The sequence below is a fragment of the Brassica napus genome, chromosome A1 (assembly GCF_020379485.1).
Source record: "Brassica napus cultivar Da-Ae chromosome A1, Da-Ae, whole genome shotgun sequence".
NCBI classification, from domain to species: domain Eukaryota; kingdom Viridiplantae; phylum Streptophyta; class Magnoliopsida; order Brassicales; family Brassicaceae; genus Brassica; species Brassica napus.
The window spans coordinates 26,317,778-26,334,269 of NC_063434.1; the positions used below are offsets into that span (position 1 = coordinate 26,317,778).

Here is a 16,492-nt window from a genome sequence, read left to right on the forward strand (position 1 = left end):
TGTCACGATGGGAGGGAAACAAAAAATCGAAATCTTATTTCAGCTACAAAATGCTCTCTACCCGTTGCCGGATCTCCTCTTACTCATCCCTGTCCTGTCTTCGCCGTCTCTCTCCTTAAGAGAAACCGAATCATAAGAACAACATCATTACATCACTCACCACCGTGAAAGGTCACCTGAAGAGATTGGGCGGATTCTCGATAAGTGCAAAGGGGAAAATAGGAGAAGCATTGAGTTATTACCGAGAAATGATGTCAAGAGGCAAGAACTGAGATCTTACTAAACCAGACCAAGGCAAAGCTTTGGACCAAAAGTACACAAAAAAGAGTCTGAAAGCGATTGAATTATACATGACAAAAAAAAACAATTATCTCTGTCCACGTTGTTTACGCAGCCATGGTGGCAGCTTCTGCTGGTGGAGCTGTTGCTGTGGCAGGGACATACCAACCGTGGTGGATCTCAACTGCCTTTTTCCTCCTAGCCAGCCGAGACTTCCTACGTGCACCAGTGTTCTTGTGTAGCGCTCTAACCTTCACTGCTTTGTCTATCGCAGAATAAGCCTCTCCTATCAGTTTCTCCACCGTCACAATCTCGTCAGGCACAGCATCTGCTTTCTTCTTGAGCCCATCGAGTGCTTCCAAGACCTGTTTAGTAATTGACAGGGATGTAAAAATACAAAAACAAAAACAAAAACATATAAGCAGAAAAATCAGTTGCAGACAGTGATGGTGTTGTCTGAAAACATATGTTCAGTTAAAGTGAAGCGAGACTATGAGATTACCTTCTTCATCCGTGTGCGGGCTTCAGATTTTTTAGACTTGTTGTAAACGCGCCTCTTCTCGGCTTGGCGAGCTCTCTTGGCAGCTGAGTCAGCTTTCTTCGTGGGAGCAGCCTCACAGACAGTCAATTGCCTCGCTGGCTTCTTCTGTACCCACGTTTTCCCTGCAGAGGACGAACCAACGTGAATTAGTAGGAAATCAATTCAAGATTCTGACAAAAAAATGGTATTATACCGGAGGAGAAGGCGACACATTGAGAAACGCTCTGAGCGAAGCTAAGGGAGGAGCAGACACCACGACGAATGGAGAAGGAAGAAGTTGGAGATGATGATGAAGAAGCTCCGTTGAGAGAAAGGGATTTGAATTTGGAATTGAGGGTCGCACAGGAAGAAAGACACTGTACTATTGTCGCCATTGATCTATTCTACTACCGAACACCAGTTCTCTGCTTTCGTACTCCGTAACGAGTAGAGTTATTGGCTCTCGGACCTGTGTTATCCAGAAAAGAGATGATGTCTAAAACTGTAATTTACCGTTTTACCCCCTTTTCGATGGACTTCTCACCAATTTTTGTTGTGACCTTTTGAATCCAACGGGCCAAGGCCCATGCATAAAAAAATTACATGACTTTTCCATAGGCAACATCTACCCCACCGATGGGGAAATCGGTCAATTCATACGTTAACATAGGGCTATGGTCCCGATCAATATTGATAACCTGTGCTAAAACATACATCGATATAAATTTATTTTAAATTTTATACACAAACTAATAAAAATAAGTTAATCATACATTGACTTATTTTTCATTAGTCAAACGTTCATAGATGATGACATGTCATTATTGGAAGCTTACATGTGGCTGAACTATCTATTACGAATTAAAATATTAATTATTAAATTTTTTTTTGTCAATTACGTTGATGTGGGTTTTAAACCCGGGATTAATCATTGAAAATTGAATCGCTAAACTAGTGCGACAAAGTAACTAATTGTTTATATTCTTTATGGTGTGAAATATATTACTACTAAATATTTGATTTTTTTTCCTTCTTTTCATATGCTACTCTTCATCTTTGGTAAGTTGCCATTTTTTCAGTCTTGTTCCTTCTTCACACAAACCCCTCAAGTAATCTCCTTTCTACTGATTCTTTGTCGGAAAGTTATCATTTTTAATCTTTGGTGAGTTAAAGTTTCTTTACATTTGAGGCATTTGTTACATTGATTGAGATGTTCTTGAGATTTTGGCTTAAAGATATCTTTAGTCCAGTGAGAGTTTGGATACTTGAATGCTTTCCATCTTTGGATTATTACTTCTTTCATAGGACTCAATAACATCTTCTCTGATCTGTAACTCGTGTTTTTTTAGGTCTTAGTTAAGCTTCGTAAAGAATCAATGACAAAGATCTTGACTGACACTGCACTCAAGCAGTGAAAAGTTCTTGAGTCATGAACAAGGATTGAATCAATGGGAAAGATCAAGGGACCTGGGAATTGTAGTGAGTGATATCATAAGCTGCGAATCCCACAACAAAGTCTTGTTAGAGTTACAATTAACTCTACAAGTGGTATCATAACCATAAATTCCGTAACAATCGAGAGTAACTCTAAGCTCATCTTAATCACCAAACACTATACTTTTGCAATGCTAGTCTCACTCCTCGAGTACCTAATCGAGATCACTCTGTTTCCGAACCTGAAACAACACTTGTGGATCAGCAACTTCGGTCTTACAATGATTCTTCTCGGCGAAATCCTTCGCAAAACCCCGATCATCACAGCTGGTGGATCATCCATGCACTTTATAAAGGTCCTTCATGAGTAGCATCACAGGCTTTTGACGCGAGGAGTGTATTCCTTTGTCATAGAAGAAGAATATCATAGCTAAATATTTCCTAAAGATATATTTAAAACTATAGAGAATATAAACAATCAGTTATTTTGTCCTAGTGATTGAACGACTCAATTTTCACTGATTCATCCCGGGTTAGAAACCCCCTTCAACTTGTTTGAATTGTTTTTTTTTTAATAATTTATATTTTAAATCGTAATAGACAGCTTAGCAACACGTAAGCTTTCGTTAATGACATGTCACCATCTATAAACGTTTGACTAACGGAAAAGATGTCAATGTATGATTTAGCCTATTTTTATTAGGTCGTGTATGAAATTTAAAATAAATCTTTGATGATGTATGTTTTAGCACATGTCATCAGTGTATGTACTGATCGGAACCGCAGCTCTATGTTAATGTATAAATTGACCGATTTCCTCTCTCCCCAACTAATCCATTATTCAGGTTTAACAAACCACGAATCGACAAAATAAAAAAAAAACAAACCACGAATCCACGTGTCATTTTTTTTAATCTTCTCTCCATCGTACTATCTACCTTTAAAAATCAAAGATTTTCAACGGAAAAGAAAAAGAAGTTAACTGTGATTAATTTTTAATGACCAAGCAAACAAGAAATTAATATAAAAAAAGTCATGCAAAAGACATTACAAAACATAATGCAAATGATCCGAGAGTACTACTACTGCTAGGAAATGACATACAAGTCATGTTACAACACGCATAGAGATATTACAAACACACGTACATGCGAGTAACACAACACAACAAACAAATGGTTCGAGAGTCGAGACTAAACCAGCATAGCAACGATCATCAGAGAGCAAACGGCCAGCAACTCAGGGCCGAGCCACCGTACAGTTCGAACGTCTGAGGAGGAGGATGAACCGTCGGAGGCAGAGAAGGTAAGAACGCTGCGTCGTCGACATTAAACTGCCCTAAAGATCCCACATCCATAAACTGACCAAACGCCACGTCATCAACTATGCGTCGAGGCTGACGTGGCAGTGAAAGCGGCGGAGCGGGAAGGTACGTAGGAAAGCTCGTATCGGCATGAGCTGCAGCAGAGGTATTGGAGAAACAGGACACGTGCTCCGTCGCAAAGGCGTCAATGATCGGAGCAGAAGAGGAGACTTCTCCGGCGATGGAAGCGGTAGAAGAAGAGATCAACTTTGTCTCTCTACTGACAACGCTGCTTTTCAGACAAACTTTAGAGAGAACCCATTCATCCTGTACACAAACAAAAAACAAAGAGTTACGTTTTGGTTAGTGAGAGAAGTGAATGTGAGAGAAAGGGGTTACTACTTACCTTAGCGGAGGACGTAAGGTAATGGTAAGAGAATTTGCCGTCGAGGCGATACTCATGCATGACCCAACAGCTTTTTTCACCTTTAGGAGCTCTACCTTTGTAAAAGACAAGTGTTTTCTTCATCCCGAGTAGCGACTTTGTCTTTGAGCTTTTGATCTCTCTGTCTTTACCCGTTGCTTTCCAGTAACCAGCTTCTGTTGCTCTGTTCGTTCGCAGCCCCGTTGGGTACTTACGATCTCTTAGTGTGAAGAAGTACCACTCTTTCTCCCCCAGTTTCGCTTTCTCTGCTCAAAAAAAAGGAAAGTGTCAAACTTTACACAAAAATAAATGGTTCAAGTAAGACTCTGTTTTTAAAACAGAGCAACAAAGACTTATGATTATGTAGGTCTAGATAGAGCTTATAAGAAAAATGATTTCTTATGAGATTAAAAACAGTTGTCAGTGGCTTTCTCTGCTCCAAAGGTTTTGTTTGCAAAGAGGAAAAATGCCAAACTTTATTGAAACCGAAATGTTACAAGTAAGACTCTGTTTTGAAACAGAGAAACAAAGACTTATGCCATGTTGGTCTAAGACTGAGCTTATTATAAGTTTGATTTCTTATCAGATTTTCGTAGATTTATAACAATGTCTTAATCAAGGTGAACCATTTTCCTACTATATATATATTGTGAAGGTTCATGACATGATAAAAGTCTAAACTTTAGAGGTTCAAGTAGTCGCTCTTAAGTCTAAAGCTATGTGAAAACAGAGTAAAGTCTGAAACTTTAGACCTATAATGATGATTCAAGACATGAAATGTTATAATAACGTGAGGAAAAAATAGGTGTGGTAGTGTTTAGGTGGGCTTTACCAGGAAGCTCCCAAGGCTCAGACTTGTTGAGATCAACTTGAGAGATGGCGGCACAAGTGAAACTGGAGTCAAGGACCTTCTTGAGGAGATAGTAAGTGATGAGCTCTTCATCGGTAGGATGAAACCTAAACCCAGGTGGCATTATGGTTTCATCTTCATATCTTGATGATCTCTCCCAACCACTGAAGACATCCATATCCATTGTGGGAGAAGCTCTAAAACAAACAAAACCCTAGATTTTCCCGTGTTTAAAGACAAAAGAAGGTGAAATAGTAAAAGGGTCCTTTCGTAAAATGATCTGTGTTTCTCCTGTTGTGCAAGCAACTGATGTGATATTGGACAGTAGCTAGTGTGACAGATAGAGTTGATGTTGATGTGTTCAATACACCACACAAAACGAATATATATATATATGTATATATGATGCGTGTGTATATGCATGCAATTAATATCGCTGAAAATGTATTAGAATCTAGGATAAATATAATTAAAACATTTGTCTTTTGAGCATGCAATGCGTGCATGACTGGAAATCTCAGGGGACTCTACGTCAGCCAAATCTTTATTTTTGTTTACTAGCCAATATATTATTGGATCTTTATCTACTGAAACAGTCTGAACTTCACCATGAATAAGATTCTTGTTACGAATAATTCAATACGCGTTAGTATCTTCAAGATAAAACTTTATTACAAGGAACAAAGAAGACACGTAAAAGAAAAGGAAGAGCATGGATGCATCAAATCAAGAAGAAGCATTTCACATCCATCCATCAGTGTCTGAAGAAGAAACGAACGGACCGGATACAGACGCGTCTTATCTGTCACAAGGAAACGTCCTCACAGGCTTTACATCAAATCACACTCCAATCTTTACTTTCTTTGCATGCATCTTTCTCCCCTCTCCTGCAATTTTTTTCACCTCAATGCTTCCCCACAAATAAGTCTACCTACATCTTTCGGATTTGTACAAGTATCTGCAGTTGTATTGTATACACAAAACCGGTTTCAGTTTATAACCGGATCTAACCGGGAGAGATTAGTCCAATTATGGAAGGAATGTTATAAACACCTTTGTGTTTCACTATTCATAACAACACAGCAAATTAAGAGACTTTCTTTGATCAGTTTTTGGGTATGACATCAGAGAAAGCAAAGTCATGGAAGGGAGGACATGCAAAAGTTAAAGAATGACACACGACTTTCCATCTCTTTCTTGCAAGCAACATTATCATTTAGTCTAGTTGAATCAATTGTATTGTTAGACAGGAGGCATACATCGTTTTCTTCCTTGAGAAGCTCAAGAAACATAGGATCAGCTACATCTATTGTATTTGTTATCTTCAGACTCTGAGTCATCACCTCCAACCCTTGCCCCTGACCACGAGCTCCTTTCCACTTTTTCTAGTGCCACAAGTAGTACTAGCAAAGAATTAACAAGATAATACATAATTAGAACGCGAGATACTACTATACTAAATTAAGCTGAGAGACTATCTAAGTTCAAGCATCAACGCAGAGATACTAGTATACTAAATTAAGCTGATAGACTATCTAAGATCAAGCATCAACGCAGAGATACTACACAAGCTCAAAACCATGGAAATTACCAAAACCAGCAGCTTATGAGGCACTGAAGTGAAATAATATATGAACTTGAGAAGCAATTTCCAGAATAGATAGAAACAGAGGAAGAAACAATGCATGCCATCTTGAATAGTTATAACTATGTGTCCGTTCGTTTTAGAATCAAAAGACGGCACGCTGTTTTAAAGTCAACCCGAGACTGGACTGGGCTGCGGCATTCAGGCTTAAGCCCAAATTAATAGTTTGTCTGGTGAATGGTTTGATACGTTTTCGTCTACCGAGTCTTGTCCTTAGAGACTGCATGCCATTTGTAGTAGTAGCAGACGGCACGCAGTTATTTACTGTGATGTGATTCCCCCTAACTTCTTTGAAGTTTGAAGCATTCTTTTTTCTCAACATAGTCGACAAATGTTCAGGTACGTAGCTAACTTCACTCTCTATCCATCACTAATTAGCCTCGGCAACTTGCCACGCAATAAAGATTACGGCGGATTAGCATAATTAGTGTTAGTTATAGCATATGCAATGTAAGATTATAATTGGGGAACAATATAGGTTCAAAGCTCGAGACTTGTTGCTTTTACTGTTTTACATAACATGTTTCAATATTTTATCAAAATCTTTGTATTTATTAGGTTACTACAACTCTGCTGACAAAAAAAAAAAAATTAGGTTACTACAACTCTTAGCTGTCGCTTTGGAGGCGATTGAGAACAAAGAATATATATAGAATAAAAACTGTATTGTTTTATATTATACCGAAATCAATTTGTTACATTTTAGTTTATGAATCACATGGCATGTTGACTGTCATGACAGGGCTTATTATGCCGTTTCTTAGCTATCATACCTTTCTTTGAAACCTTATTTTGCCTTAGTTGTTGCCAGAAATCATTTCCATTTGTTTTAATTATCCACTTATTGTTTTCTTTTCCACAAAATTAATGCAGCTTAGTTTCTGCAACGTCCTAAATGAAATAAAATCACAAACCGATACTTATCAATAATATTGAAAATAATGGAGTCAATATAATTTATTGGAAGTTATTTATTGACTCCAAGATCTGAATAATTGGAAAATGAAAGTCTTTTCTATTTGGAATAAGTCTCATTTTATTTCCTTTTTTGTTTGCACTCAGATTTCTTTGTTTCCTTTTTCATATGCGCAATAAAAACAAAAAACTGACTCCACATAAAACATTAAAAACAAATATTAAAAAAATAAATGCTGAATGGTTGCCCACATGGGCTCCTCTTAATAAGTCTCCAGAATCTATGCTTCAAATACAAACAGAACAAAGAAGAAGAAGAAGAAAGAAAGAAAGACCAAAAACTTATCTCTTTGGTTATCTCTTTGTCTGAATTAAATAAAAATGGATCCTACTTTGAATGATCATCAAGAGTTGGAACAAATCGAAGCTATTGATGATCTTCTTGAAGATTTCTGGTTCTTTGATAACTTACTTGACAGAAGATCAAGAATCTTGAGGTATTGTCATTCAGATCCTTACCCTCTTTCTCCTTCTTCCTCTTCCACTTGTCCGAAACCCGAATTCTCAAAAATTGGAGATTCGGATTCAGACAAGAAGCTTCTAAATGCTCCCACCGAGGGAGACTCGGTTCCACTACCGTGTATAGTGAATAAAGAAGGTGGAAGAGAGCCTGAGAAGATAAACAAGATGAGAAGGCAGTTCTCTGAGAAGCTTAGGGTTCACGAACGAAGAGCTTACTTGCAAAAGAAGGAACCTATGGTTCGAGAGAAGGGAAATAGAGAAAGCTCTAAAAAGAACAGAACTGGTATTAATAGTAGTTGTAATAACAATAGTGTCCAGTGTTGTTCGATGGGAGGGAGTTTACAGAGAACTCAGACGTTACCTAGTTACATAGGAAGAGAAGATGTCGGAAATGAGTTTCAAGATCAAGAGATTGACGATTCGAGGATGGGTTTCTTGATCCGTGAAGCCATCGCTAGCTCTTCTTCTGAGTTTACTCCAACAAAACAAAACACACCAAAGGTTATCTCTTATTTTCATTGTCTTTTTATTTTATTTTTGGTATTATTTGATTATTTTCTACTTTTGGATGATTGCTATTGAATCTTTCCTGAATTTGATTCAAACGTTGAGCAGAGTTCAAGCATCCCAAGGCCTAGACCACCGAGACACTCGAGATCAGAAGAAGCTATACAAGAAATGGTCATCAAGTCACAAAGAAAACCAAATGGTAAAACGCTGCGTAAGACGCTAAGCAGCGTCGACACGAAAGAGCTTCTGATGTTGAAGGACTTGGACGTTACTGAGTCGGAGACGAAACAAGAAAAAGATGAGGAAGAACAGAGGAGGATCCCACGCGCAGCCGTGAAAAGCCGGTCTGCAGCGGTGGTGGGTCAGCCTATTCCAGTTTGGGTTCCAAAGGAGTCAAGAAGAGACATGAAAGCTCAGATCAAGTTTTGGGCTCGAACCGTTGCAAGTAATGTTCGACAAGAATGCTGAAACAATCATTCGTTTTCCTTTGACAACAAATGATTCTCTATAAATATAACACTCTTTTCTATATTCTTTCGTTCCTTATTTTGTTCAAAAACATTCATCTTAATGTTCAAAAAAAAAACATTCATCTTTTATTTTACTAAAAAAATAAGAATATAAAACATAATAATGTGTTTGGATCATTTGACGCCGAAAGCTTGGAATAATTATTTATGTGAAGAAGAATGCAATCGAAGTGGATAAAACAATCAAGTGAAATACTTTGTATTTTATTATAGAAAAAGAACATTTTTTGGAATTCACTTATAAAGTGTCTTTGTACCAGAACGGCAGAACTCTCTAATAGAGACAGAACACACCTAAGGTGATTTCTTGGTGTGGTTTCAGTAGGTGTCATTGCTCTCATTCTGTATAAGTTCACGACTACTATTGAGTCAGGGCTCAATCGTCAGACTATTTTCGATAAACTTCTCAGTTAGTTACTCGTTTTTCTTGACCAATCTCATTGCTTGTGTCAAAGACTAGTTAAAGTTCTTGTTTCTAACTATCTTTGCTTAGTTGTTGGACTGTAGCAAGTAGTAGTGTTACCTTGCACTCCAAGTATCACCATGGTCTCAACTCTCAGTATCAGTAAAAGCCCATAACTGAGAGAATCATTATGGGTCACATCATGCTCTCAATATATGTAGATGCCCATAAGAGTGATGGAGTTCGGCTCTACCCAGTCCATGCTTTCTTAATTGCAATAACTATGTTCATTATGTGAAGGTCATGTTCTCTAAAGATTCTCAGTCCGTACCTTCTTTCATTTTATATAAACCTTTTTGATCATTCCTTGTGTACACAATAAGAGTCTACAAAAGCTTTATATGTGTCTTCTATCTCTTTGCAGGTTAGGCAAATCACAGTAACTGTAAGATATATATATATATAAGCTTTAATCTGTTTTCATCTCAAGCCATTCTGGAAATTTCTTTGACCAAAGTCTTCAATGGAATATTAATCTGCAGGACAATCATCAATGGAGTATGCTATCTAGCAACATTTGTTTTCGGTATCAACACGGTCGGACTTCTCCTTTACTCTGGTCAGCTAGCCTTCAGTGAAGAGTCTGATGAAGCCATGCAGGCCGGCCACAACAGAGCTCGCTAATAGAGACAGAACACACCAAAGGTGATTTCTTTGTGTGGTTTCAGTAGGTGTCATTGCTCTCATTCTGTATAAGTTCACGACTACTATTGAGTCAGAGCTCAATCGTCAGACTATTTTCGATAACTTCTCAGTTAGTTACTATTGATATCTGAAAACTTTAATGCCATTAACGGTGAAGTTCACTTATGGATTCTAGAAGATTCCAATAAACAAGAATGGTTAAAAGTTTCAATTGATGTTCCTTCTTGGATAGATTTAATTGACATTCATCATGGATACAGATGCAGGGGTACACTTTGTACTGGCGAGCTTATATTTGCACCTAGGACCCTTCCCATTAACCCATTCTATTTCATCAGTTAAAATCTCAAGGAAAACATCGCCAAGAAAGTTGTGGTTGAAGAACTTGGAGACCCCTATGCTTCACGCGAAGTCTATTTTGATCATGTAGATAGTCTTATATTCTGTCAAATGTAAGTTAACCCTTGGTGTTGCCTTTCATTTTGATCATGTGTTGGACCTGGCTGTTTTACATTTGATTTTCTTATTTGCTTTACATTTGCACAAAAACAACATCTTAAAGAATGAGTCAATTGACTATTTGAAAAATGAGACAGAATGTTACATGATGATGTCCGACTTGTAGAAGAGTTTTGTAATTACAGTGAAATGATATCTTTGACGAGTCAGTCCGATAACAACTAACAATGTACAATCATTTTGGTTGGAATGATATCTTTGTTCCCATTCAATTGTTCTAACATCTTTTTTTGCTCGAGCTATTAAACTCAATACGCAAGAGCCTTGTGATGAAACTTGAAATATATAGTAGTATATACAAGATAGTTCTTGATTAAAGTGACTTCAGTTTCCACTTGTGACTCACCTTCTTTAAGGCTATTTTAGCAACCATCTTTAAATTTTGTCCTAAAGATTTTCTTTTCACAAAAAACGTCTTTTCTGTTAGCGTTTTTTTTTATAAAGAGAGGTTCACCTTGCAAATTCACAAATATAAACACCATATCGCAAAGAAATACTTGAATACAAAGGGAGGAATTGGAATGGTCGTGGAAAGTGAGGGTTTTATTTGCAAATCTCCTAACTCTCTACTTTTACATTTTCAGGTATTTAAAACTCTATTAAATACTGGCACTAAAGATGGCTTAAGGATTTCCATTCACATAATAGCATCTCCAATGTATTACTCTATATTTTACTTCAAAATGGTGCAACACCAAAATGGAATAAGGTTTTACCCCAATGTACTACTCCATTTTCTACTCCAAAAATAATATATTTTATACAATTGTAATAATACCTTATACTTATAAAAATTTACTAATTAACCCCAACTATTTTATGTTTACAGAAATTCTTTAAAATATAACTTATTTAAATTAAACATTTATTATTAAAAGTACAAGAAATCATAAAATAAAATAAAAGACTATATATAAGTTGATTTAATAATGACATTAGAATATTTTTCTCACAATGATCAACTAATGCATTTCGTAATGCATTTCGTAATGAAACATAAGCTTATGTTTTTTTGATATTCCTAAATCGAACAATTTTTTTTTTTGAAATCGGACATTTTCATCTTCTACAATTTCGGTATCTGGAGGTGGAGCTTTTCTTCCAAGTTCAGTTCGTGCATCGTATTCACACTCATCCTCAATTATCATGTTATGTAAAATTATACATGTAGTCACGTCATGTAACACATTTTTTCCAAAACCGAACATGTCTTTTCACAATAGCAAAACACAATTGTAGATCCTTTATGCTATCTTTATTTTATGTTATTATTATTTTTAGTTATAGTATATATATTTTATGTAAAATTATTAAATAATGGAATGTCTTATTAATTTATGTTATTGTATCATTTTAAAATATTATTTAAGTAAGAAATAAAAATAATTAAAGATTTAAAGGACTATTTCGCAAATAAAAAAATTTCAACACCAAAATGGAGTAATGGGTAGGATTACTCCATAAATGGAGTAACCCTAGCCATTACTCCATTTTGGAGTTGAAAATAGAGTGGGGTTGGAGAAGATTTTACTCCAAAATAGTGTTTAGAGTAGAAAATGGAGTAGGGTTGGAGATGCCCTAATAAGCAAGAGGCGTTTCCTGCTGCATTTTTCCAAAATGTGATACAAATCTATAAAGTATTAACACATCAAGGAATTGGTATTGTCAGCATTCAAAGCTATATATACATTAGCAACCGGTGGTAGTCTAGTGGTAGAAAAAAGAGTTTGAGATGAGATATACAGTCGTGGGTTGTACATTTCATTTCTGTTAGAAACTAAATTATCATTTGACTAGCCATGTAAAATTAAACTTTGTTTGCATCATTTAAAAAAAAACAAGTTTTAATTACTAGTCGGTTTCGATCTTTAAAGGATTATATGGGCCTCGTCCATACATTTTTTAAACTTTGTTTGTCTCATTTAGAGAAAAAAAACAAGTTTTATTACTAGTTGGTTTCAATCTTTAAAGGATTATATGGGTCTCGGCCCATACATTTTTTAAATTTTGTTTGTTTCGTTTAGAAAAACAGATTCGAATTAATAGTCGGCTTCGATCCTTAGAGAAATGTTTGGATCTCGGCCCAGACATCTACAAGTATATAAAAAGATATATCTAGGTTAAAGAAAGATATTAGGGTTAAGAGCCAAAAGAATCAAACTGTGAGAGGCAGAGTTGAAAACAGTCATGGAAATGGTCAAGAGGTCTAAGAAACAAGACGAAATGAATGTAAACGATCCGTTTATGACGCTTCAAAATGACATGAACGTAGAGATTCTCATGAAACTGCCGCCGGGATCCATAGCCAGGCTCCATTTCGCTTCTAAACACTTGTCATCGATAATCCTCGGCAAAGAGTTCACCGAGTTGTACAAGACTCGATCTTCGACTCAGCCGCGTCATCTTGTCTCAGTGCACGGTGGCCACCCGTACGTGTGGATGCACCGCTTTCACTCCATCTCTCAAGAGTATCCGTCTTCTAATCATGACAAGGTTAGTTGTAGTGTGGATCCGTATGGACCGTGTCTAGCGACGTATGACTTTACTCCACCTGTTCGCGGCTTGATCTTTGGTCGGCACTGTAGCAATATGGTGGTCGGGAACCCTGGCACGGGTCAGTTCGTATTTTTACCTAGAGTCGAAACGACGCATCAATGCATATTATGTGTTTTTGGATATGATCCAGTTAATGATGTGTACAAAGTGTTGTGCATGACGGTGGTAACTAAACACACACCTTGTGTTGCTATGTCGGAGGTGCATCAAGTGATCACTGTAGGAGCCAAAGAAAAATGGAGGAGGGTCGAGTGTAAGTATCCATATCATCATTATCCTGGATATCAAGAGATATGCAGGGATGGAGTTATATATTATTTAGCTTCTTACAAAGGAAAAAAATCTCTAATGAGGTTTGATCTGAGTTCTGAAGACTTTAATGTTACTAAGCTACCCGAGGATCAGAAGCTTCAACGGTTTGGTGAGATGGTGAATCACACTGGAAAGATAACCGTAGCGACGACTCTACTAGGATGTATTGATCCAGTTGACCTATGGGTTCTGGAAGATGTCAACAAAGAAGTATGGTCAAAAACTGTTGTCGTGGTGCCTTCTCTTCCAGAAAGATTTGGAATGTCTTATGAGTTCGTGTTCAAGGGTATACTTGGAACTGGGGAGATGATATTCGCACCGAGGACAACCCCATCCCCATCCCCTAACCCGTTTTTTTTTGTTTGTTACAATCCGGAGGGGGGAAAATTCAGAAAAATTGAGATTGATGAACTTGTAGATTACCCTGTGTTTATCCAAGTCTTTGTCGATCATGTAGAGAGTTATATGGTTCTGTCAAGGGTATGTTAATGTTCCTTATTACTGTTATTGTGACATCTGATAAAACAGTTTATTCAGTCTTTTCATCAATGACGTTGTGTGATTGTGGATTGTATATGCAAGTATGAGTTGTTTCAAGTTTTGGTTTTCTATATATTTTTTTTTTTTGGTTTATATTGTGACTTAAAAATATATAGCTATGTAATGTGGATATATCAATCTTACATTCTTACTACTGATATGATTCACAAAAAAAAAAAAAAAAAGATATGATTCACAATTTCACATACAATATTGGGTCCTCTTCGCTTTGGCCCCAACCATCCTGTGCACCTTATATGCATGGTATACTCCTTATTCTCAGCATTGTCTTTCTGAAATTTCTTTTAAATCGTATTCTTCTTTTTGAATGATCTCTTAGGTAACGGTGTTACTGGCTCCATAGACTCTGCTATTGTCTGCTTTCCGAGATACCATTGAACATCTAGAAGCAGAGACCACACACCATTTGTATACACTATGCACAACTATTTTAGCCATTAGCCTGCCCCTCCTTGTTCGACAGTATACCCTCATACATTGTTCCCCTGAATATGCATGGCATGTGGGACCGGTTCGATCAACTGGGTTTAGGATACATCCGCGAGACAATGGACTGCCTCTCGTTAAAGCAATTCACGCAGATGTAATATCACCTACATTTTCCATCTTCTAATGTCAGCTTGTTCAAGAATGGTTGTTCTTCAAGATTGGCTTATATCTGTTAATTATGTTGATCATCATCAAGACATGCGCTTGGACATAGAGGACATGACATACGAAGTGAGTCCACAGTTACTCCTTACCAAATATCTCCATGATTAAGCTTCAACTTATAGATTTTTGCCGAATACACACTGGCTTTTCTTATTACACATCAGGAGCTTCTTGCTTTGAGCGGCCATATTGCAACTCTCAAGACTGGCTTGTCAGAATAAGTTGTTACACAGTTTCCGAAAACAAGAACCTCTTTGTCAAACCAGAATCAACCCGGAAGAAGCTCCATGAACCAATCTAGAAACAGATTCTTGTTTGATATACCAGTTAAAGCCAATAAAAATCTTAGAAACTGCATCCTCAAAGCTTATATAAACATTCCACACACACACACACACACACACACACACGCATCTCTCATTATATAAACTTCAAGTTTAACTCACATGGTGGTTTGGACATGCTTTTATATAATGGTTTCATAAGAGAAACAGAGTAAACCTGTAAAAATAGTGGCTCAGTGACTAAGAAAACTGTACAGGCTTCTTTGTTCCTTGTACATTTGGTTTGCTACTCTGAAGTATAGTTTTGCATTCATCTAAAGCACACTTTTATGTTCATAGATTATCTAATATGATCATGTAAACATAGATAGAACATTATAAAGATCTGAGAAACTTACACCAAAAGTAACTACACAAGTGATAATCATCAGTTCCATAGACACTCAAACTAACATAGTTCCTCTAAACAATCTGAGATCAACTCGAGCAGCAACCAATCTTCTTAACCTCAGACACATCCCCCTTAGACCCGACATTAACACTCTGTCCTTTAGGGACACCAGACCGATCATCATCACCAACATCCAAAGCCTTCTTGCTAGCCACACGGTATATCTGAGAAAGCAGCTGAGTGAAAGCATCCTCCACGTTCAAAGCTTCAAGCGCAGACGTCTCCATAAAGAAAGTCTTCTCCCTCTCCGCAAAGACCGTAGCATCCTCGGTAGAAACAGCTCTGAGATGACGCAGATCAGCCTTGTTCCCAACGAGCATAATAACAATGTTGGCGTCAGTGTGGTCTCTAAGCTCCTTGAGCCACCTCTCAACGTTCTCAAACGTCACATGCCTCGTAACATCGTACACAAGTAATGCTCCTACAGCTCCTCGATAGTATGCACTAGTGATCGCTCGGTATCTTCCCAAAAAAACAAAATAAAAATCAAATCTTTTTAGAGTTCTTGAGATTGGTTAAAGGATGAAACTTTTACTGGAAAGTTTAAACCTTTCTTGACCGGCGGTGTCCCAAATCTGAGCTTTGACGATTTTGTCGTCGACGTGAATGGTTCTGGTGGCGAACTCGACGCCGATGGTGGATTTGGACTCGAGGCTGAACTCGTTGCGGGTGAATCGAGAGAGGAGGTTGGATTTGCCGACGCCGGAGTCTCCGATTAGTACCACCTTGTAGAGGAAATCGTAATCGTCGTCAGCTGTATACGTCGCCATTATGAGGATTAAGGAAGATTCTTGGGTAATCGCTAAGAAAGGGGAAGAAGAAACGCACAAGATGATATAAGAAAAGTTCATTGTTATATAAAACACATTTAATATTAGTTACAAGCAGCTCCCGTAGCTCAGTTGGTTAGAGCGTTGGTCTTATGAGCCGAAGGTTGCGGGGTCGCGCCCCGCCGGGAGCAGCTAAATTATTTTATTTTTATGGCCCTTCTAATTTGTATTTTAATGGAATATACCCTTCTATTTAGAAACTTCAACAATCTCATCCCAAACTAATCAATACTTACAGGGAACCCTCTTGAAGCAGCTTAAATTTTTTTTTTTTTTTTTTAAGAA

General features: G+C 37.3%; 5 protein-coding genes and 1 non-coding gene across 6 annotated transcripts; 3 read left to right on the forward strand and 3 right to left on the reverse strand.

The window, feature by feature from the left end:
• Positions 1 to 259: 259 nt before the first annotated feature.
• Positions 260 to 1,318, reverse strand: LOC106349409 (30S ribosomal protein S20, chloroplastic). The gene is made up of 3 exons (XM_013789366.3): positions 1,014 to 1,318; positions 782 to 942; positions 260 to 644 (listed from the first exon to the last, which is right to left on the reverse strand). The coding sequence occupies exons 1-3, from the start codon at positions 1,192 to 1,194 to the stop codon at positions 387 to 389; spliced, it is 600 nt and encodes a 199-aa protein (XP_013644820.1). The 5' UTR covers positions 1,195 to 1,318; the 3' UTR covers positions 260 to 386.
• A 1,878-nt stretch (positions 1,319 to 3,196) lies between these two features.
• Positions 3,197 to 5,044, reverse strand: LOC106380651 (protein CUP-SHAPED COTYLEDON 1). The gene is made up of 3 exons (XM_013820455.3): positions 4,793 to 5,044; positions 3,943 to 4,226; positions 3,197 to 3,863 (listed from the first exon to the last, which is right to left on the reverse strand). The coding sequence occupies exons 1-3, from the start codon at positions 4,992 to 4,994 to the stop codon at positions 3,450 to 3,452; spliced, it is 900 nt and encodes a 299-aa protein (XP_013675909.2). The 5' UTR covers positions 4,995 to 5,044; the 3' UTR covers positions 3,197 to 3,449.
• A 2,571-nt stretch (positions 5,045 to 7,615) lies between these two features.
• Positions 7,616 to 8,933, forward strand: LOC106380640. Its single transcript, XM_013820446.3, has 2 exons — positions 7,616 to 8,393; positions 8,508 to 8,933. The coding sequence occupies exons 1-2, from the start codon at positions 7,752 to 7,754 to the stop codon at positions 8,868 to 8,870; spliced, it is 1,005 nt and encodes a 334-aa protein (XP_013675900.1). The 5' UTR covers positions 7,616 to 7,751; the 3' UTR covers positions 8,871 to 8,933.
• A 3,740-nt stretch (positions 8,934 to 12,673) lies between these two features.
• Positions 12,674 to 14,024, forward strand: LOC106349384 (F-box/kelch-repeat protein At3g04660-like). The gene has a single exon (XM_048739313.1). The coding sequence runs from the start codon at positions 12,747 to 12,749 to the stop codon at positions 13,914 to 13,916; it is 1,170 nt and encodes a 389-aa protein (XP_048595270.1). The 5' UTR covers positions 12,674 to 12,746; the 3' UTR covers positions 13,917 to 14,024.
• Positions 14,025 to 15,235: 1,211 nt separating this feature from the next.
• LOC106349363 (ras-related protein RABA1g) lies at positions 15,236 to 16,200 on the reverse strand. The gene is made up of 2 exons (XM_013789321.3): positions 15,927 to 16,200; positions 15,236 to 15,839 (listed from the first exon to the last, which is right to left on the reverse strand). Exons 1-2 carry the CDS (start codon positions 16,145 to 16,147, stop codon positions 15,404 to 15,406), a joined length of 657 nt encoding a protein of 218 aa, XP_013644775.1. The 5' UTR covers positions 16,148 to 16,200; the 3' UTR covers positions 15,236 to 15,403.
• Positions 16,201 to 16,264: 64 nt separating this feature from the next.
• TRNAI-UAU lies at positions 16,265 to 16,338 on the forward strand. Its single transcript has one exon. It is a non-coding gene; the product is annotated as a tRNA-Ile (tRNA).
• The last annotated feature ends 154 nt before the right edge of the window (positions 16,339 to 16,492 follow it).

Excerpts from the sequence above, each read along its gene's own strand:
- LOC106349409 (XM_013789366.3), bottom strand. The coding sequence starts at position 1,194 with ATGGCGACAATAGTACAGTGTCTTTCTTCCTGTGCGACCCTCAATTCC. Across the intron at positions 943-1,013 it reads ATGTGTCGCCTTCTCCTCCG|GGAAAACGTGGGTACAGAAG; the intron begins GTATAATACCAT and ends CGTCCTCTGCAG. Across the intron at positions 645-781 it reads CCCGCACACGGATGAAGAAG|GTCTTGGAAGCACTCGATGG; the intron begins GTAATCTCATAG and ends ATTACTAAACAG.
- LOC106349384 (XM_048739313.1), top strand. The coding sequence starts at position 12,747 with ATGGAAATGGTCAAGAGGTCTAAGAAACAAGACGAAATGAATGTAAAC.
- LOC106380640 (XM_013820446.3), top strand. The coding sequence starts at position 7,752 with ATGGATCCTACTTTGAATGATCATCAAGAGTTGGAACAAATCGAAGCT. Across the intron at positions 8,394-8,507 it reads CAAAACAAAACACACCAAAG|AGTTCAAGCATCCCAAGGCC; the intron begins GTTATCTCTTAT and ends AACGTTGAGCAG.
- LOC106349363 (XM_013789321.3), bottom strand. The coding sequence starts at position 16,147 with ATGGCGACGTATACAGCTGACGACGATTACGATTTCCTCTACAAGGTG. Across the intron at positions 15,840-15,926 it reads GACACCGCCGGTCAAGAAAG|ATACCGAGCGATCACTAGTG; the intron begins GTTTAAACTTTC and ends TTTTTTGGGAAG.
- LOC106380651 (XM_013820455.3), bottom strand. The coding sequence starts at position 4,994 with ATGGATATGGATGTCTTCAGTGGTTGGGAGAGATCATCAAGATATGAA. Across the intron at positions 4,227-4,792 it reads TGAGCCTTGGGAGCTTCCTG|AGAAAGCGAAACTGGGGGAG; the intron begins GTAAAGCCCACC and ends TTTTTTGAGCAG. Across the intron at positions 3,864-3,942 it reads ACCTTACGTCCTCCGCTAAG|GATGAATGGGTTCTCTCTAA; the intron begins GTAAGTAGTAAC and ends GTTTGTGTACAG.